The sequence below is a fragment of the Mycteria americana genome, chromosome Z (assembly GCF_035582795.1).
Source record: "Mycteria americana isolate JAX WOST 10 ecotype Jacksonville Zoo and Gardens chromosome Z, USCA_MyAme_1.0, whole genome shotgun sequence".
Lineage (NCBI taxonomy): Eukaryota > Metazoa > Chordata > Aves > Ciconiiformes > Ciconiidae > Mycteria > Mycteria americana.
The window spans coordinates 20,193,302-20,215,440 of NC_134396.1; the positions used below are offsets into that span (position 1 = coordinate 20,193,302).

Below are 22,139 nucleotides of genomic sequence, written 5' to 3' on the forward strand. Positions count from 1 at the left end.
CAGTTTTCTGGAAGATAGAAGAAATGCCCAAATAGGCCCCAGCAGAAGGTATCGCTAGTGCTGCAGTCAATCAGTTCTCCCACTTGGGCAAACTGCGTAATTCAGCTTGGAGGAGAACAAAGGAGTACAGGCTTCTGCAAGCAAGGTTGAGAAGTTCTGGTGTCATAGCCCCACTGTGTTTGGTACTGTATGCCAGTTGTATTTTCCTTAATCCTCTTATTTTATGTTGTCTACTAAGGTATGTCACTAAGTCATGAAGTAAGCTTAAAATATCACAATTAAGCCAATACATTTTCCATTGTTTTACTGAAACTGAAAAAGTAGTTCTGTACCAAAATGTACACAGTTTAGTAATAATACAAAATGTTAATTCTGCAAGACAGAATGTCTGTTAAATCCACAAAAATGAACACTGAACCACCATTTATTGCCAGAACAGTGTTACTTTAAATAAGATCACTGAATGAACATAGAAACAAAGTAGTTCCAACTTCCCTTAAATAAAACGGTAGATATTAGCAACAATACTGCAGGAAGATAAACATTCATGATATTTACATGCTATCATAACATATCTAGCATGTAGTATGTCTTCATGCTTGCACATCAGCTTTATGAGCTCATTACAATGATATTAATGTGTTGATGTACTACAAAACAACCCATCCTGATTTATATAAAATTTGCACATTAGAAGAGCACCTCTGCTAGTCACCCCTGTAGGAATGCTGCTGCATTCCTGCAAGAAACCCAGTCCAATCTGCTGATTCCCGCCCTCCCCACCCTCCAAACCCCAAACCAAACCAAAAAACCCATCATCAAGCATATTAACAATTTTCCTCCTGTGATTAACTAAACAAGGCGATGCATTTAGCAATATTCCCAAAGGTGACAAACCAGAATACACCTGGGTTTTCTGTACTACATCAAGAACACCTGAGACTGCTTCACTGGTCCAAGTACAGTATTTTAATACAAAAACTGCTTGTTGCATTAACATGTCATTCCACCAAATTCCCTTAATTAGTACTTTTCATTGAAAAAAGGATAGGATTTGTTCTTAAAATAAATACTCCCCCCCTCAAAAAGAAAGTTTGAAAGGAATTAAAGCATAAAAACCCCTAGTGTTAAAGAACAGTGTGATTTTCTGGCTTCATTTTATCTCAGCTTAAGCAGTGGATACACACCTATTCCTGGGGAATAGGTGTCAAACACTTAAAAAAAAAATTAGGAATATAAAAACACACTGTACCTTAAGAGACATCTTTTAAAAGAAGTGTAAACATCTGTTCTTGACTCCTGTTGTTTGAATGCACTCCTATCAAAAAAAGTCTGAGAAACCGCATTTGCTTAAATTACTAACCTGTCTGACACATAACTTTTTGGAGTTACCAGTTTCAAAATCTATTTTTTCTACCTGAACAAAATAACAAAACAGTTTAAGAACACTGTTTTTCCCTACTTCAGTACAGATTACATTTAGCAGTTCAGAACTTTATAGGTTACAAGTTTTCTGTAAAGGAATAACCTAAATCGTGGAGTTACAACACTGAGTGCTGCTTAGCTGAAGCAGCAAGCAAATTAAGTACTACATACAGACAGAGGTTTCTATAAAACTAATATGATTCAATAAAATTGTCTTATAGCCCAAGACCCAAGTTTTACATGTGAACAAAAATAAAATTGGGAGTTCATGGAAAGTGATTAGGCTTGCCATCACTTTAAAAAACCATGCTTGTCTAACCAGAAAATAAACATGGCAAGGACCAGTGCATTCAAGCCAAGTTTAGACCAACTATATATATATATTTTTTTTAAATGTACAAAGTACATTAAATCACTTTTCAGTTTGGTAGTTACCAGGAGCTTACTGGTCAATCTCAACCTGTAAAAACATAAGACTGACCCTTTAGAAAGTGATGTGTAAGAGTAAGAGTTCCAAAGCCATGTTCAAGACACCTGACAGGACTTCTTTCATGAAGTCATCTCTAACCACTGAAGAAGGTCAAAGGCGTAAGTAGTCTCACACAAGTCCATTGATCTCTCAGTTTACCTTACACAGACATCATTGAGTTGAAGGTGATTTTCATTCTAAACTTCACAGATTTTTTTTTCCCCTGTGCACCTGGTCAGTTGCTAGAACAGTTCTTCCTTTCAAAGCCATTTTAGTATTCAAGCCGCCTTCTTAGTGCAGGTTCCTTGAAGATCTTGTAGATTTATTTTTGACCTAATAAAAACAGTAAGATCACTACATCAGATACATACATAACAAATGTTACATTGCTATTATATGTGGTAATTATTGAATTGTTGAATCCTGTGTACTTGGAAGAAGGGCAAAATAGCAGAGAAAGACAAGAATTTTTCCATTTCTTACCTGTTGTGGATCATGTGGCTTTTGACTAGATGCCCAGCTGCAAGAGCTGCCATTAGTGATAATTCCCCTGCCATCACTGTAGCACAAACAATTTTAGCAAGCTGACGGGCATTTTCACCAGGGTTATCTTGGCTTGCACCTTGAACCCCTAACATCTGGAGAGAAAAATATGCAGTATTGTGCTATGAAATCTAAGTAAATTTATGCTAAATTTAGTATTAAAGTAAATCTTTCCAAATTATATCAAAATAGCTAGCTTTAAGTCTCTCTAATATTAAACATCTTAAGCTTTAGAAACTAGATACATGAAAACAATTCATTAGATAATTCTAAAATTGTCATGTCAAATACACCGAGTTTCAAGAGGCCCCATTCCCACAACATTACTCAGCCACAATATACACAACATGAAAGCAAGCTTTGATTAAAGAGCTATGTTGCTTTAAACTTTCTAATTTATACCTGCAAACAGGCCTGCTGTGGCAGCAAGTTGGTGCCTCCGCCAACAGTTCCTATTTCTATAGAAGGCATTGTGCAGCTAATGTACAGGTCTTCGTTGGTGGACCCAGTTCGCTCCATCAAAGTGATGCAATTAGAGCTACCCACATTCTGCGCAGCATCCTGCAGATCAGGAAGGAGAAACAAAACAAAAAGCACTCAACTAGGTGTTTGGTGAAGAATTACTGAACTAAAGAAAATCTGAATTGGTGTAAAACAAACCTACCTGACCACAGGCAATGTAGATAGCTGTCACAATGTTTGCTGCATGTGCATTGTAGCCACCTATGCTACCAGCCATCGCAGAACCCACCAAGTTTTTGTTTATATTGACTTCAACTATATCTTCTGTAGTTGTCTTCAATACCTAGACAAAGTGATACACCTTTACTCCACCATTCCTTAGGCAAGAGTAGAAATACTCTATTTATGGTTAATAAGCCCTCACCCCTTGTTTGCTTCCAAATGGAATTTGATTCAATCATTGTCCTAGATGGACATTGTCCTAGATGAGCTCCAAAAGGAGCCCTTTCAAATGCAGACTGCATTGTCCAAATAACAATGGAAAAGTCAGTGCGAAGGGTTTGGACTTGCACAGGCCGTTAAGAAAAGCTCACCAGCTACCTCCTCCATTTCAAATTCTCATTTATCTTCAGAATGAAACAAACAAAATCAACCTGGCAGAAAAATCCCATTAATTCACCTTGACATGGTAGCAACATTCCTCCCAAGTTGCTCCAGACACTCAACCCTCCCCAATTCTGCTCTGTGTAAGAATACGGAGCTAAACTGAAGAGTTCAAACACAAATCACTGTGCTACACTGGTAAATAAACATTGTGCACAGTAATATAAAATTAAATGGCACATTTATACTATACTGACTGTATTTTGAAACCTTCAGATAACAGATTTACACTGAATTTAATATAAAAATGGTCAAAGAGAACAAAAAAAAGATAGTTCTGTGAGCAAAATTTAAGATACTCCAGTGTCACAGGAATGCAACTGATAACAGAGATCTGCACAAAGTCTACAACACTGAAAAAAATAAGAAGTTTATGTATTAGAGTTCAATGTAAGTAAATGTAGTCATGTACATGGCTGGGGGTTGCGGAAAAACATCCCAAATTTACCTAAAAACTATCCATGCCCGTTACAGAATCATAGAATCATTAAGGTTGGAAAAGACCTTTAAGATCATTGAGTCCAACCATCAACCCAACACCTCCATGCAACCCACTACTAAACCATGTCCCGAAGTGCAACATCTACATGTTTTTTGAACTCCTCCAGGGAGGATGACTCTACCACCTCTCTGGGCAGCCTGTTTCAATGCCTGACAAACCTTTCAGTAAAGAAATTTTTCCTAATATCCAGTCTAAACCTCCCCTGGCACAACTTGAGGCCATTTTCTCTTGTCCTATGGCTTGTTACCTGGGAGAAGAGACCGACCCCCACCTCTCTACACCCTCCTTTCAGGTAGTTGTAGAGAGCGATAAGGTCTCCCCTCAGCCTCCTTTTCTCCAGGCTAAACAACCCCAGTTCCCTCAGCCACTCCTCATAAGACTTCTGCTCCAGACCCTTCACCAGCTTCGTTGCCCTTCTCTGGACACGCTCCAGCACCTCAATGTCTCTCTTGTAGTGAGGGGCCCAAAACCGAACACAGTATTCGAGGTGCGGCCTCACCAGTGCCGAGTACAGGGGCACAATCACTTCCCTAGTCCTGCTGGCCACACTATTCCTGATACAAGCCAGGATGCCATTGGCTTTCTTGACCACCTGGGCACCCTGCTGGCTCATGTTCAGCTGGCTGTCAACCAGCACCCCCAGGTCCTTTTCCGCTGGGCAGCTTTCCAGCCACTCTTCCCCAAGCCTGTAGCGTTGCATGGGGTTGTTGTGACCCAAGTGCAGGACCTGGCACTTGGCCTTGTTAAACCTCATACAATTGGCCCCAGCCCATCCATTCAGCCTGTCCAGATCCCTCTGTAGAGCCTCCCTACCCTCAAGCAGATCAACACTCCCACCCCAAAGGACACTCCATTACCAAAGAATTGCCTCCCTATTACTACTCTGGAATGAAATCTTGGGGTTATAAAAGATATTGCCAGTGAATCAGCTGTAAAAACACAAACAATTTGAAAATTAGGAAACTATTAGGAAGCAAACCCAAAAGACATAAATTATTTCAATGTATAAATCCAGCCTGCAGACACACTTTGAATACTGTGTCCAACTCTGTACCCAGAATTTTAGAAGTGAAAAAGATCTAGAGATAAGGATGTTCACAGACATGCTAGAATAGTCTTTTTACTCATTCCTCATAAAGAAACTAGTACTTTTCAGTCTGAAAATGAGAATAGCTGGGAAGGTGGAAGGGCTGTGTTAGAGTTATAAAATCTTGAGCAGTAGAGTGACAATAAAAGTCTTAAGTATCCCTTCCAGTACAAAACTAGGGCATCATGAAATGGAATCAACAACAAAGAGGAGGGGGTTCTCACACAAGGTGTAGCTGCACTGTGGAATTCTGCCCAGAATACTAGTGCTAAAAGTTTACATAGTTTCACTAAAGGGACTGGACAAATTACTGGGGGGAAATAAACAAACAAGCAAACAAAAAAATCCATCAAATATGAAAGCACCAATTCAGAAAATCTTGTACAAGTTGATGGAAGACTATGCTGAGTATGGTGTAGTAAACTGCTCCGTGGATACTGTCTCTCATGGCCAGTGCTGGTGACCAGGTAACAGGCAATGGATTTGGTCTGACACAAATAGCCAGTCTTCTGAGCTCAGGTGGAAGGGAATCCTACCTCTTAAAAGGTAGGACAAGTTTGCCAGGAGCTAGGACTGGCACTGGTTATAAACGTTACCCTTTGTCATGCAAGATGCTAAGGCAGCTTTGGAATTAAGTGAAGCACCTGTTTATCTGTTTTCAGTGTAGTAGGAGGCATATAAACTTTGAAGAGAAGGCCAGGTTTGTGCAAGAGACAACGAATGAGTGACATGATCAAAATGAGTGGGTTTAATGACAGGCAAAACCCCATGTGTAAAAATCGGACAAACTGTGGCATAGTTTTTTAAAAGTAAAAAGTGAAAATCCTAATGCCTTCAGCTAGATATGCATCACTAAATATATGCACATTATGTCAGAAGAGACAATGAAAGGAAAAAGTATCTACTGTCTCAGGAAAAATGGCTTATCCTACAGCAGTATCTGAAAACACATACAGGAATTATCCTTACCTGGAAAAAACTTATAGTTAATATTTATGATGTAAGACAGGTATCAGTTTTGTAAAATGTATGCATTTTTATAAACAAGTAAAAGACAGCAGACACTTACTTCTCTAACAACCTTGGCTGGAATGACTGCTTCGCAGACAACAGACTTCCCTCTTCCTTCTATCCAGTTTATAGCAGCAGGTTTTTTGTCCGTACAATAGTTACCACTAATAGCTATAACCTGGAGATCAGGAAACTCTTCATTCAACCTTGCCAGCGCTTTTTCAGTACCCTGTTAGAAGAGAAACGGATAAAAGGCTAGTATATCATTACAGTTGCAAAACAAGCTACTCAAGGACAGTGGAACAGCAAGATTAGATCAAGTTTGATCAGATAATCAGTTACAGCTCAAGAAAAGAACATAATTTCAGGAAGGAACCTGAAACAGGAAAAAAACCCCCACAAACCAAATCATCACTATCTTTTTTCTAACCACTTTGGGAATTATATGGGGAATAATTGGTTCTTCCCAGTACCTATGGACTCTCTGGATACATTCTAGGTGAATGGGCATATGGTTACCATACTGAATATACAACATGAACCAAGTCAAACACTACAGACATGAAATGAATTATTTTTGGATATAGTGGAAAGAGCTTCTCTACACTAGGAATTCAGACAAAAAGTCTGCTACAATTAGTACCTGTATATGACCAGACCCATTTATGTAATGGTTCTGATAGACTTAAATTTTATATAGAATAGGCAATCAGTGTTAATCTCAAACAGCACAAGGCATCCCCCCAATTCACGGGTCATGTCTCAGGTTGTTCCATGTTTACATAAAAACAAAACCAACCAACCAAAACTAGAGAACACCCCTCTGCTGCCATTCACCAGACCCCTAATCCTTTATTTACAAGGAAGTGATAAACACAGTAACAGATTAATTACTACTGGATAGAATCTTTAGCCCAAAGCAACAGAGTTACCAGCTTAACTTCCATATTATCAAGAATATTTTATTTAAATAAAACACCCCCACAAAGTTACTTTCTTCTTTCATCATTCTCATCCTATTCTTGTTTACACTTGATAAGGTCAAACACTTTTATTATTTTACAGCACTGCAAACAGCGCTATGTCTTATCTTTCTGTCTTTACATATCACGTAGTCACAGATTGGTAGGCTAATTTATTTATTATTAAAAGAAATATACTTTTATTAAAAAGACTTAAGGGAACTGGTCCTTACTTTTGAAATCATATTCATTCCCATTGCATCCCCTGTGCCAGACTGAAAACGGATATAAAGGTTACGACCAGCCAAACTGATGAGAAGTTTTTGTAGGCGGGCAAACCTGCAAGAAAAGTTAACTATTACTTACAATCCTCAAGGGAAAAGATTAAATTAGTTTTAAGCAGCAAAATGACAGTAAATCATTGCAGATAGCACTGTTAACTACACTGTGCTCCTCCTCCTTCAGGGAAGGAAAAAACCTTCAGCTACCATGCACATAGTTCTCTTGAGTAAATACTTTAAAAATGTTCACTGTAAAAGTGTTTGCTACCTTTTTATGCTTCCTATCCCTGGACTTCATGAAATAAAATATCCTGAAGTGCTAACATAAATTTAATTCATTTGTATTCATTAAAACATCTGACTACCAGCTATAAACTGAAAATGAGGCCTTTGGAAATTCTTACGTCAGTTTTACAGCAAGGCAAAACCCATGCTATCTTCAACAACAGTGCAAGTTCCACAAGTCAAACAAAACCCAGGAAATACTGCATTTAAACAGCAACATGAGTTGATTCTGGCTGAAACACACATGTCCTTGGCTGACACTTGTAAGATACGTAAGAAGCAAAACTGATAAGGAAATCTCTCTCTGAATCTTCCTAAAGAAAGCAGGTAATCATAAGGCTTAGAAAAAACTCTAGGGCTTGAAATAGTAAAGACTTATTCTTAATACTGTTTTACATTTTTTAGCATTTCAGTTCTACCATTAGTTTATCCTGTATTCTCTGGAACCTCACAAATTAATTACTAACATTAGTAATATCATCTGAAAGGCTAGATTCCAAACTTTGAATTACTTTTTGCATAGTAACTACTAAAAATCCAAATAAGCTTTTATGTTTATTTTTAAACGCTTAGACAAAATAAATTACGTATGAAGTATTACACAATGCAAATGTATTTGTTCCTAAGATACAGTAGTTTACTGCTTATCATTGGAAAATGTTTATTACTAGCCTTGGTACATAGCCAGAGTGGCTTTTGTTCTCTTAGATTCACACTACATGGGAAGCCAAAATGAAGATGTAATTTCCTGTATTGCAGTACACCAGAAAAAAACAGTTAGGAGCCTTCCACCATCCACAGAAGTCTTACATCAGGAAATAATGCTGGAATAGCCATTGTACTAACCTACTTGTGCTGTCAAAAGCTTCCTTCATTATTTTAAAGCCCTCAGGGCTTTCAAGCCAAACTTTCACTTCTGCAGCCTGGCAAGCGGTGGGCAGCCTTACAACAGGTCCTCGAGTCATCCCATCTGCCAGAATGCGGCTGCTTGCTCCTCCACCAAGCTAAAAATCAAAGCAGAAGGGAAACAGAGTAAGATTACTGAAAGTGAAGTTTAGTTTTTAGGAAGTCAAAAACATGCCATATATCACCCCAAATACATTTTATAATACAGAAAGTTTTATAACTTGAGTTATAGCTACTCAAATTATAAACTCAAGTTATAGCTTTGAGTTCAAGCCACTCAAACAATACTTACATATATTGCTCTACATCCTCTGTTTGTGCTTGCTACAAGACATCCTTCTGTTGTTGCCATTGGCACCTGAAACTCTTTGTTATCCAAAAATAGTGGTCCTGCTACGCCTACAGGAATAGGCATATATCCAATCACATTTTCACAGCAAGCTCCCATAACCTTACAAAAATAATACAAAAGGTACCATTAAGGTTACACTACAGTGGTATGGTACAGCATGTTACATACTATGCCTGTGACTACAACAAGATATCTTAGCAAAAACCCCACAACCGTACCCATAAAGCAACCAATTCCCACCTCAAAAAGTTAACAGCTACAGCTATCAACAGCTAATACTGTTCAAGTCTAGTATTTCGCAGATGTATTGGATCTTATTAAGTCTCAAACACTATTAAAAAAGACCTGATAGTGTTAAATGAATTTTAAATAAACTTCCATTTTAACCTGAGCTCAAGGTAATACTATCATTCAGCTGAACTCAGGCTAAATGTTAGTAGAATTCTGCATTTCTGAGATAAGGCAGATGCATACTTTGGTAGAAAATATCATCAAGAGCAATAAAAGGTAGTGCCTTATGTTTGTCTTTTTTTTTTTCCTTCTACATCAGTTTTGGCCAAGCTCATTGTTAATTCATATACATAATTTTGAGCATGTATTTCATGTATTTGGAAAATGGTTTTACAGTGAGTTTTGCTTGTCTGCCTTTTACTTACCAAAGAATAATTGTAATTCCTATAAGGAAGATATTGCAAAGATGAAGGTTCAGGGAGTTTCTTAGATAACATCTGTCTGCGAATGGACACACCTCGCTCCTGAGTTTCCATCAGGGTTTCCAGTTTGTATGCAGGAATATGCTTAGCATTAACTAAGCTGATAACCTCAGCATCAGTAAGGAATTTTGCTCCTTTCTGGAAATGTAAAGGGTGGTGAGAAAAAGTACAAATTCTCCTGGTGAAAATAATTTTAAATGTTTCCAAATGAAAAAGGGTAACAACTTTACTTTGACAGTATCACAGAACATCTAAAGGAACCAACTGCCAATGTCAGGTTTTATAGAACAGGATATGATCAAAAACTTTTTTCTCAGACACCCACTTATACGCATACACATGATGAAGCTTCAATGACTTGGTATGTCATGAATGATGAAGCTGCTCCCCACTCGCCCCCTCCCCGACTGGAGAAGTGACTTATGAAAGGGTTTTGTTTTAGTCATCCCCCCGCCCCCCCAAGTTATGAAAGCCATATAATTTTCTGAAGAATGACATTACAATCAATAGGATCATTTAAAAGCTGGAAAATGAACTGTAAGGATTCTTAAATCAGATGTTGCAGCAGAGGTTAAAAAAATCAAGTTATTTTTCCATACCTCTGCATTTCCAAGTATAAGAACACATTCCTCAATAGAACGTGGTTCTTTAGGCAACTCAATTTCTTCCTCTTTTCCATTAAGAAATGAAGAAGTTTCCACAGGGTTGCAACTGCCAACTACAAATGTAGCCTTTGTTGATGACTCTGCTAATACAGGTTTTATGACTTCAGCTGCATAAAGACAATTAAAATGAACTTTGGTTTACAAAATTCTTAAGTTTTGATTCCAAATACAACATGCCAACACAGATTTCACTATTTGTTCCAAATATTCAGGAATAGGTTCAGACTTTAAAATGCTAAAAATTACCATTTCCATCTTTGGGAACTAAAGCTTCTTCTACTGTGTTAGATTTCTGATTGTTGTTCAGAAGTCCAGATTGCTTCCTGCAACAATTCTCAGGCACCTTTTTCTGGACCATCACTGGAGATGTTATGGGATTCTTCAGTGAGAGTGTGGATTCAGTCTCTGCTTGCTCAAAGAAAATATATTTGACAGCAAGGAGGAGGGCTAATCCAAGAGTGATTACTTGTTCAATATCCATACTGGCCATTCTAAAACAGACAAATCAAAAAGTAAATACACGGTATATACAATTTGTGGGTTATAACAGCATTCTGACATCCCTTTGCTTTAGAAAGGGTAATAGTTTCATCATAATTTAAACAGTTACAGAAATTCTGGACAAAAGACATTTTCTACCAGGACATTCAAGTACGCTAGGTTAGGGTAGAGAAATCATTCTTTATATCATTAACACCTAATAATTTTCAGATGTCATTAAAGTTACTAAATTTTAGCTAAAAAGCAGTCCCAGTAAGAAAAATGATTGTAAAATATTCTCTAACAGCTACATCAAATTGATTTAACACCTATCTCCCAATGATAAAGTAGAAAGCTTCAATTATCATCCTCTACTAATAATAACTACTATGATACAAGCTGAACTGCTAAGGGTCGATGGGCCGCAGAAACCCCTAAAACAGACAGTTCGGAGTTTTCAGAAGTAATATGGAACCACAGGTGCTGCTAACTTCAGTTGAGCTGAAGGAAAAGCAATAGTGACACAGCTTTTGCACTTTTTGCACTTGCGTGTGAATGGTCAGAAGCTCTGCGTAAATAATTACTCTAGTGCAGTCAGAAAGTTTATTTTCCAGTGTGCTCTGAAAGGTGTCAGTGCTAGTGGGAAAATACAGTGTTTCAATGCATACAGGACAGCTGCCTCCTCATCATGTTCTTGATTACTTCAAGGAGATTGGACAAACAGTGTAGTATTGAAATATTTCTTATGAAACGTCATCTCTGGTTCCAACAAATCCTACTGTGGTCAGATCTGCAAATTTACAAGTTTACCCTAGGCCCATAGCTTGGCAGCACTGGAGAATACAACCTAATCAAAGAAACACTGTGAAGTTGCCTACCGAGAAAGGTAGAACTGCCATAACGAAACATTAGGTTCAATTCTCTTCGGTGCGTTCTCATCCAATCCCACTGAATTTTCTACAGTACTGTTTTGAGCAGCTGGTTCCGCTATCCAACGACTGTGGGCGTGAACAAGAACCAAACCCAGCGACTGTATTAAAAACACAAAAAAACAAAACAAATACTAATTTTTCAACTGCAAGTAGGTATCTAACCTACTAAGACTAAACATTTTCTTTTTTTGTTTGTTTGGGTTTTTTTTTTTGTTTCCCATGCCTCAGAAGTCTAAAGCTAAAGGCTGATTTTCCACACCTCTCACCAACACCCTTTTTGGCCTATCGTAACACTTGTAGCTTTGAACCTGTCGCACCGCATCCTTCCTCTTGCTCAAGTAATAAGCAAAGGAAGCTAAGGGTACGATAGGGGTAAGAGGGAGGGAATTAGTACACATGAAAAAGCCCTGAGTGTTTGGCACAGAAATGGCATACGCAGGAAGACTTTAGGTGTAGATACAGGGCACGTTATTAAAAATTACCACAGTAAAATAGACTAATGGCATGCAGAATAAAAGTCTATAGAAAACAAAAGTTTGATTTTCTATCCTTCTGTTCTGCAATCAGGACACCTTACTGATTGCATAACCACAGGTGAAAAAGAGCCACAAACCATAATCATTTTGACCCTCTGTGTTACAGGATTTGGTTTATTTTCTTCTTCTTCCAGAACACGAGCAAAATGGCTAAGCTGCCATATAGGGCGCCCTTCACGACTCTCTCGAGAAAGCTGCAAAAATAACAAAATTCAAAAATAGGTCCTATTTAGTACATATTAAAAGAACCAACAAGTAAGCTTCAACATTGTATTTATTTGATCATTAAAGAAATTACCAACAAAAGAGTTAGCCTACAATCTACTGTTTAGTCTACGTTAGACTTTAAATAGTAAAAAACCCTGGACAGCCAATAATTTACCATATAATTCATTTACTCTGCTTTAGATCGTAACTCATACTATTAAGCATAACTCATTAACAGTGGCATTAACAAGTTACTGTTATCAGCTGAGCCACCATAACTGTTTTTGTGCATTCCCTCTGTTCACTTTGAAAGGAAGACAAACGTGCTGGCATATAACTCCGTGAAGAAATGTATAGCCTACAAGAAGCACAGGGTCTGAACACTAAGCTTGATGTTGTCTTGAAGTTGTTCTTACCTCTAATACCAAGGACACACAAGCTGGAAAGAAGGTCATGAAGACAAAGTAGTTGGCAAGAACAGACATACAGCCAAAGCAGCACATAATTTCAAGTTGTCGTACACCTACATAAAAAAAGAAGACATTTTTTACATTTGAATATGCAATGGGCTTTCTATAGACTTGAATAAGTGTTGCAAAAGACAGACAGAAACCATTAAACTGATACTGCAGATTATAGAGGGAACTGTCCAGATTAATGAAAAACAAGCATGCCCTAGTCATTGTGCATTAGCTTATTCTAAGCACAATATGTATTTATGGTATGGTATTTACAGAAAACTTTTGAAGTGTAATTCTAAATAAATACAAATAATTACAGTTCACCAAGATTTTAAAGCTTCACAATGAAAGCTTGAAACTCCTCACTTACCTAAGCAAAGAACAATTAGCCGACATTACGTATTGAAATCCCTTCGGGAAGATGGCCAATTAAGGGTTCAGGCAATAAGAAACAGTATATACCCCACCTACTGTTTCAGAAGCCTGGTATCCAGAAAAAGTCAATTAGCCATGTTGCATATGCATTACAGAACTGCTTTACTAAAGATGAAAGAGCTAACAGTATAAATAATTTAAAAAAAAAATCAACTATATGCTACACCAAAATGAGGGTTTTTTTCCCTAAATGTAAACAGGAAAACAGCTTATTAATACACAATACCCTGAAAAGGTCCAAAACAATTTGAAAAGCAAGTGCTTTGAAAGATGCCTCTAAGGCATGGAAGGTAGTTTAAAAAAACCCACACATAAAAACCAACAGACAAAATCAAACATGCAAACCAAAATCCACTTCAGTCCTAACTATGGAACTTCGTTTTATTTTACAACTAAATTAGTTATTTACATGTGAAAATCCTTTGCTTATTACATTTAAGTGTTCTCTTTTTAAGGAAAGACAACTGCTACTGCACACAGAACTGACAGAAGATCAAAATATGGGGTGGGGAAAAAAAAAACCAAAACAGTAAAAGATTGGTTATTTTTAATTGAACTAGAGTAACTTTCCTTGCCTGGAACAATTTTTAGAAATACTTGGTTTTTGCAAGAATATGAAATAGGTGTGCATGTACTGAAAGTATACCTAATTTTTAAGAATGCCCAACAGAAAAGTTTAGCAGCTACTTTAAGATGTTAACAGGAATGATGGGAATGATAGAAGGTCTTGATTTTATAAAAGCAGCTTCACAGAAGTCTATTCCCACTGCACAATGCTCAAGGAAAGCTGTTATCTGTATTTCAAACTTCTCTTCAACATGTACATATTATTCAAATTTGCAGGAAACTAGTAATATAGGCTAATTAGAAAAGTAAATGAATAGCTAAATAAATAGATTGAAGTCACTCCAGTCTCATTGGGTAACACCTATTTGAAACTCTCAATATCCCAATGTCTTTCACATAGTCTTTTTTAACTGGAAAGATTTAGACCCTTAGACTGTATCACTCACCTGACATAGTACCAACACCAATCACAAGACACTCCACGAGTGCATCCAGTGTAAACGTTGGGCCTAAAATGGCCATTCCACGTGAAATATTTTCTCTTACTTCATCCTAAAAAGAAAAATTTCTGTACGTTAACGTGAAGCCAAAAATCAAATTAAGGGAGTACACATAACATGATTAGTACACGATTAGTAAATTGAGTGGTATTATTGTATTAAGACCTTATGAAACATATTGAAAATGAACTATTATGAGAGAATACATTCTTTAATTGCTTTATTTCTGATAAGTTATTATACTTTGACAGTCTTTATTTACACAAGATTATTTAATTTTGGTTAATTTCTCTACCTGTGGCTCATCAGCATTCTAAGCTCCTACAACACTGATGGACACAGACTTTAACAACAGTACATTCGGAACAACAGGACTGCTACACTTTTAAGACATAAAATAGAAGCCACTTACATCATGGCATTTCCAAAGTTCTTGCAACACATACCTGTACCCTGACTTTTATTATTTTATTATTTAACTCTCTCTCTAGACTCAGCTGACAGAAACGAGGACATAAAAGACACTAAAACTTTCCCCTGGGGGGAAACCGATTTCGTTCAGAAGCCAGGCATGGCAAACTCTTAGAGGGTCTGCTGCTGTTTTTTTGTTCCTGAGCCCTAGAAATTAACTTTTTTCTGTCAATAACTGTTCTGGGGAAGACTTTGGTCTAGGAACTCTAGCCTCCTTAATAGAGCTATAAGCACTGCTGGTTTAAAGTTCTGAACATATAAAGTCCTCATCCATAGAATCAACTTAGCTCACATGATTATGCACACTCATTTTACAGTGTTATTATTCACTTGAACACTGATCTGGATTGAAGACAACACAGAATCTGGATAAAATCTGATCCTTTTTGTATATCACCAATACAGTATTCACTTGTATGTCTCTCCACCTAGATTATTCATAGAATCATAGAATGGTTTGGCTTGGAAGGGACCTTATAAAGATCACCTACTTTGAAACCCCCCTGCCATGGGAAAATGTTCATCTTTGAACATGAAATTCAAAAGCTCCATTGCAAAAAAGAAAAACAAAAACAAAATCCCAGCCAACCAAACAAAAAACCCCAACCCCCTGACCTGTGAGTTGGAACTGAGCGCAAATTTGGCTAGTGCACTTGCTCTTGACAGATCAATCAGAAGCAGGAAGAATGGTAAAGCTTCACTGAAAAAAAGAGGTATGTATGTTAAAATTCAAGGTTTATTTTACAGGAAAAAAAATTAAAGCAAGAAATCCAGAATAACAATTCATTACTTACTTTAAGCCTGTCAGTTCTTTATCCAGGAAGTGAATTACCACTGTACTAAAAACAAAACTCGAGAAGATTGTGAAGAGGCCAGCAATACCTTTAAAAAAAAAAAAAAAAAAAAAGAGAATTGGAAATTTTTGGTTCATACATATTGGGAGGGGGAAAAAAAGGGGAAAAAAGAAAAACTATACCTTTAGATCAATCCTGAAGCAAACAAATGACAATTCTCATCTCTCAGAGTGCATTAACAGCAGTTGAGATATAAAAATAGCATCTACTTGAGTTTGTAAGATATTTAAATCTAAAATTTGTACTGCATTCAAAGTAAGACTCTAAGAAATAAAAGCCGTAAATCTTCTCATTCATTATCAGCAAAAATGAAAACTGGCTTAAACAGCTCTCTATTTTTAAGTGTTTCACACAACAAACAATTATCTCAGGAATTACATTTCCAGTGTTTATATAATCCTACACAATCTCTCTTAAAAAAAATTGCACTTTGATCTATGCAGAACATTTATTCTGCTATCTAGCAAATAATTAAAATAACCCTGTACTGTACATAAGTATTAAAATTCTAGTACTTATTACCAATTTATATTAAAAAAACCCAATTAAAATGCACAGCAAATACAAAAATCAGATACAGTACCTAAAATGTATTTTGACCCAAGTTGCCTTAGGTTCTGAAACTGGAAATATATATAAAGGATTGCTATACAGCGCGTGATTGTCAGGATGATGATGTCACTGCTGAGAACATCCTGTTTGAAACAAAAAGCAGTTCAGTTAGCTTTTACATTAAGTAGTAACTCGTTGTTAAGCTTCAGTAACAAAAAAAATCCATTGTGAAGCTGCATTAAAAATGAAGTTTCAGAATAAAATAAGTATCACTGCTAGTCTGTCTTAAAAAAGAAAAATATTGCAAACAATATTAATACAAAATCCTGGTTCACTAGATACTGTGCAACTGAAAGTTAGATTTAATGAAAACCTTCTGTAGCGCATCGCAGCTTGCATACAGCTTTAATATCCACAATGGGAAAAGAAGGCAATAAAGAAGTTTCTGCACAGCTACTTTCCTCCTAATACATCACAACCTGATCTTATTCTACAGAAAACCCTGGATCTACTGATTAACGGTAAGTACTATAACATGAATTTAAATCCTTACTTCTTCAAGTTTGGGGCACTCATAATTCCAGCCACAGATCTTATCATTCCCAGTGAACATCTTCATGGATATCATACAGATGGTGAGAGTCACTGTTCCCACAATGACTTCCCATGGATGAGAGGCTACAAAAAGGCCATGCATTCGAAAGAGTCTGGACAACATTTTCAAGACTGTTTTTCTATACTTCACGAACCTGCAACAGAAGAGTATTTCATATAAGCAAGTACAGCATTCAGGGAAAAAAGACAGAGCTCTATAAATTTCTGCAAGTCATCCCTCAAGAAAAAAACCCCAAACCAGTTAAGTAACAGATGAGTAAGGAAACTAATCTTCACCTTTCAAATTTCCATGTAAAACACATTTATTTCTAATCTTCTGAAATATAGTATGATCTATATCAGTCAGCAGGACTATCGTCCTGCCTTCTTAATCTTTTTTTTTTTTTTTTTTTTTTTTAAATACACATCTCCCTTGTTTCTTCAAGGTCTTACTACCACTCTCACAACATCTCTTACTATCTTCCGGTTGCACAATTTTTGTATCACTTTGACTCCAACTTCTTGTTTTTACCACCTATGTAAGCACTCACTAAATTCTGTTACTTCTTTCTACTCACTCTTCCTATCAAAAATATTGATTAACTTTATTTTAACTATATAAATTACCAACTAACCATTGGTTAGTTGGTAATTTATATAGTTAAAATATCATTAGTTAACCATTGTTGACCAATGGTCAACTTCAACAGCAGGAATTGCAATGTTATCTTCCTCTGACTGTGTCTTCTCTACTTTCTGCTCAATATTCTTCAGCGATTCAAGTTAATCATGTTCAAAACAGTTCCTTCTTCATCTCAAGCACAAGTCCTTCTCACATACAGTATGCTGTGACAATTCTCTTGTACCTGTAACTAGTTCCCAGGTTACTGATGCATTTCATCATCCCCTTTGCCTTCAACAGATAACAAACATTCAACAGAAACTCTCACATCTCTTTCCCATAACTGAGAACATGGATATTCTGTACATCCTTCAGTTACAAAAACCGCATCCCAGTCTATATGCTCTGTGTTGTATGTTTAGACAAGTTCATCAAGAATGTTGACTTATGTTTTATAGCACAGAAACAAAATGCCATAAAATTATCTCTTAAATACATTAGTACTGGGACTTTGCTTTTCTCATTGCACAAAATTAACAGCTTATAAAACTCTGTGATGAATGTTAACTATATAACTACATCATGAAGTTCAGAAGATGCCTAAATAGTAGCCTGGCTAACAGAGACAATCTGTAATTCAGTATTTACATGTACAAACCTAGCACTGTGAAAATTTCCCTAGAGGATTGAGGGCTCTACACATTGTCCCTTCAAAGTGGATTAAAAAAATCCCTGTGTTGCCTTAAAAGTAACAATCCATCCACCAGGCTCCTGGGAAGGCAGTCTTTCTAGTATTATTTCTTTTGCTCGGACATCAAAAATGAAGCTGTCATTCAATGGAGAAAATAACAGACAGGGCAAATCTATCTGCTTAGTGTTCCTGAAGATACCAGAATCATCTTGGTTTCCTAGCAATGCTAATCTCGATCACATGAGTACCAACAGCACCAATCTATTTTTCTTTCTCCTTCCACAGGGAAGGTGTGGCAGGATTTTCATGGCTCATGGAATCAAATGGGGACAATCATTGAGAGGACCGCCTTCCTTATGAACAAATTATTTCATTTCCTGACAGAATGCTTTTTAACAAAAAAAAAAAAAAACCACAACAAAACCACTCCTTTTAAAGTCAACATTATCCCTTGTTTTTCCCTGTGTAATACAATCTACATACTGTTTTGTAAATTTATGTTCTTGCAAAACTGTTCCAAAGTGGTATTGTAGTTTTTCCTCAGAAGAATGGAAGGTATCTTTTAATTAGGAAGCCTAAAATAAGACATAGCCAGAGGAATGTCCTAGTGCAAAGATTTTGAAACAACACAGAAAATAGAAAAGGCATAGCAATGAAAATTCCTGTGAAAATACAAATACTTTTGAACACCACACTGTTTCCGGAAAATCAGAATTAGTACTTACTACATGACTATATAGAGTCCTACCAGTCCCAAAACTAGTAATACAACTCCTGAATTCTGACAGTTATAATTATTATCTAGGAATTATCTTGGAATTAACAAATTGTTAGTAGAGCTAGAAAGATTTCAAAATCTTTCTTCAGATATTATTTCTAAGCAAAACTAGTAAGTGTAAAATGGCTTCACATAAATCAATTATGGAAAAATGCATTAATTTGATTATGAAAATAATTATCCATAATATCTATTATTAGACAATGTTTTATCATTAACTGCTGCTATGAAATACAGGATGCCTCACTGCTGATCTTGGGTTTAACTGAGTGGCAGTAACTCCTAACCTAAAAGGATTCCTTAAAAGCTTTCATGTTTATTTAACCTGCCTGAAGTGCATGGGGTTTTTTGCTATGCAGTTGACATTTCTAGAAAATATTGATGAAGATTTCATACACTGATTCTGCATTACTGAGTGCTGTAAGAAAAAATTTCAATGCATATGATCAGCTCATACTTCTAATTCTGTTTGAAGTACTTGTATAGTTACACTGACGCAGAGCTTGAAATTAGCAAGATGTAACGTTAAATATGAAGCTGAAGTTTATCATTAATATAATTTTGTTAAATTTCAAAATGGTGGTTCAAAAGGGATGCTTTATAAATCCTATCCATTTCCTGCTCCTTTGCTTTCAATCAAAAATTTCCAGGAGACAACAGAGTAAAGCAATCCATTCTAGGAATCAAAACAAAATACAAACAAAAAACAAGTGCAACCCCTTCAAAAGTTCAACCAGAGTGTAAAAAGCAAACTAGACCGTTGTATGTAATGCTTTAGAGCATTAATCTGCCATGTAACAGTACGACTATTCACTTAAATACCTAAGCTTTGTCACACAGCCCTCACTAACCTCAGAGCAGTCACCTGCAACACCATCTATTAGATCAGCACAAATTTCCCATCTCTTGTTAGCTGACTCAGCAGTAGCTACAGTATGAAAGAGGAACCGAGTGGCAAACATAGGTGAGCGAAAACCTGTGCAGAGCTCACCTGAAAAGCATATGACACCACACAGACCCCGTCAAACTGCAAGGTAGTGTTTTTTGTTTTCAAAAAGGGACACCACGCTCCCGCAGGGCCATCACTGTAGCCCCTAAAACCCCGTGCGAACGGCGGGGAGCAAGGCCCTCCAGCGTGACCTAGGCTGGGCGGCCCCGCCGCCCGCTGGAAGCCGGCACGGGGAAGGACGACTTTCTCCCTGCAGCCGCGCAGGCCCCGCACGTTGCCGGGCGGAGCTGGCGAGCCCCGCGCAACGGCAGCACGCCCAGAGGCTCAGCGCGCTGCGGACGGCCTTCCGCGGCCCACCCCGCGGGGCCGCGCCTTCGACGTCTAGAAGGCACCGGGACAGCGGCTCTGACCTCCCCCGCCCGCCACGCAGGGCGGCGGGTAAGGCGGGCCGCGACACGGGGCGGCCGCCGCTTCCTAGGGGCAGCGATGGCGACAGTGCCCTCCCCCGCGCCGCCGTTATCCGGCCGATCTCCGAGGAGCCGCTCGGGGCCCGGAGCGGCAGCAGCCACGGAGGACCCGTGTCGCAATGGCGGGCTGCCCGCACCGCGCCTGACCGAAACGCGGCCTTCCTGCCCTCCCCTGCCCCGCTCACCGCCCCGGCGCCGGCACTGCACCGCCGCACACAGGCGACGCCCTCCTCCTCCCCGCCGCGCTGCGGACTGAGCCCTCCGCTCCTCTCCGAGCAAGGACACCCGGGGCACGACACGCCAGCCGCCGCCATCGCCCGATCGCGCAGCCAATGGCGAGAGCCCGGCACGCCCAGCCCGCGGCGCGTCACTCGCCGCGTCGCCGGGGCAACCGCCCGGCGAACGCCGTAGAGCTCGAGACTGGATCAGGAGCGCGGACCACGCCATCTCGCCATGGGCTGCCCGCCAATGGGTTGTCGCGCTCCCCTCTCCGTATTTCGCGATTGGGCAGCAGGATGCGGCTCGTTTGCATACGCTCATCGACCGACAGCGCCGCCGGCCCCCCGGGCCGCGCAGCCGCAGTGCCCGCCGTGCTGCCTCCGCTGCTGGCGGCAGGCCGTGCCGGGTTCCGCCGCCCGGGCGAGCGGGCAGGGCGCCGCCGGTCAGCTCTCGCTGTCGCGGTGCCTCTGCGGCTCACGCCGATGCTGACCGCTCCCCGGCCTTTCCGAACTGCTTCTTGGATGTGCCATTTCCTTTAGAAAAATTTCTAGTAGCTCCACATGGTACTGTGCTGTGAAGCATTAATGTGATTCTCAAAAACGGATATGCTGATGAAAAGGTTTCCTAAGAACTCCACCCAAAGTGGTTGCTGTCAATGACAAAATCATTCATGTCAGCTCAGTCTTTTAACATATAAATACACTTTTCATTCTCATCTTCAATGTGATACTTATAAATCCTTATAACTTACTACTGTGTATCCATCTTCCCGCCAGCTTCTTTTTTAACACTCACGTTTTCTCACCTTTATTACCTGAAAAGAGTAAAGTATTACCAGCGAGATTTCTGGAGTCATTTGATAATATGCACAGCAATTGCTATAATTGCATACAGATATGACTACATCAAAGCAAAATAGCAATTTATACACAGTTGCAACAATTATGTATAATTGATAAGTAATTTAAAATGACCTTTAGTACCTTGCTCTGTTTTCCATACTTTTTCCATAGCAGTGCATGATGAATATGACTTGGCAAGTACTAAAAACGCTAATCTTACCATCACGTTCAGTGGGAGCAGGAGTCACTACGATGATTTGGAATTTGCGGTCTGTGCAAGTATATGACATCACACTTTCTGCCATCAAATTTTCACATCTGTAGCTCTCATGGTGGCCTGCCGCAGTCCAGCTTCACACTGACAGAGGCACGGGAGCAGCGCTGTCCCTGCCGCTGCAGAGACGTAAGGCAAAGCTGAGGCAGAAGGGGCCTGCCTGAGGAAAACGTTGCTGTGATTAACAGATGATCGCTGGGTTATGTACAAGAGTGCTACTGCAAATACTGTGAAAGTAGTGGCAACTAATAATTTGGTTATCTCAAACACGTTCCTACTCTTGAACACATGAACCAGTGTGCTCAGGACAGTGTGCTCAGGACAGCAGATGAAGTTAGCTGCTTGAACGTGGCCATAGAAGTACACAAATCACGAAAATGGA

The 22,139-nt window shown here is 38.7% G+C and overlaps 1 protein-coding gene across 3 annotated transcripts; it reads right to left on the minus strand.

The window, feature by feature from the left end:
- Positions 1-289: 289 nt before the first annotated feature.
- On the minus strand, positions 290-20,754 carry HMGCR (3-hydroxy-3-methylglutaryl-CoA reductase). 3 transcript variants are annotated; one of them, XM_075526392.1, is made up of 20 exons: positions 20,608-20,754; positions 16,875-17,070; positions 16,353-16,464; positions 15,710-15,797; positions 15,531-15,615; positions 14,391-14,496; positions 12,898-13,004; positions 12,352-12,468; positions 11,685-11,836; positions 10,573-10,817; positions 10,261-10,433; positions 9,605-9,799; positions 8,889-9,047; positions 8,537-8,694; positions 7,358-7,463; positions 6,221-6,391; positions 3,102-3,242; positions 2,840-2,998; positions 2,378-2,532; positions 290-2,227 (listed from the first exon to the last, which is right to left on the minus strand). In XM_075526392.1, the coding sequence occupies exons 2-20, from the start codon at positions 17,037-17,039 to the stop codon at positions 2,173-2,175; spliced, it is 2,649 nt and encodes an 882-aa protein (XP_075382507.1). In that variant the 5' UTR covers positions 17,040-17,070; positions 20,608-20,754; the 3' UTR covers positions 290-2,172. The 3 variants fall into 3 exon arrangements, with proteins under 3 accessions (XP_075382507.1, XP_075382506.1, XP_075382505.1); XM_075526391.1 differs by lacking the exon at positions 20,608-20,754 and adding an exon at positions 19,998-20,569; XM_075526390.1 differs by lacking the exon at positions 20,608-20,754 and adding an exon at positions 19,858-19,878.
- Between the last annotated feature and the right edge of the window lie 1,385 nt (positions 20,755-22,139).

Bases quoted from the DNA above. Each gene is read 5' to 3' on its own strand.
- HMGCR (XM_075526391.1), bottom strand. The intron at 13,005-14,390 runs GTGAGTGATACA...TTTTTTATGTAG, and splicing joins TGGTGTTGGTACTATGTCAG to GTGTACGACAACTTGAAATT. The intron at 6,392-7,357 runs GTAAGGACCAGT...CTCTTCTAACAG, and splicing joins GAATGAATATGATTTCAAAA to GGTACTGAAAAAGCGCTGGC.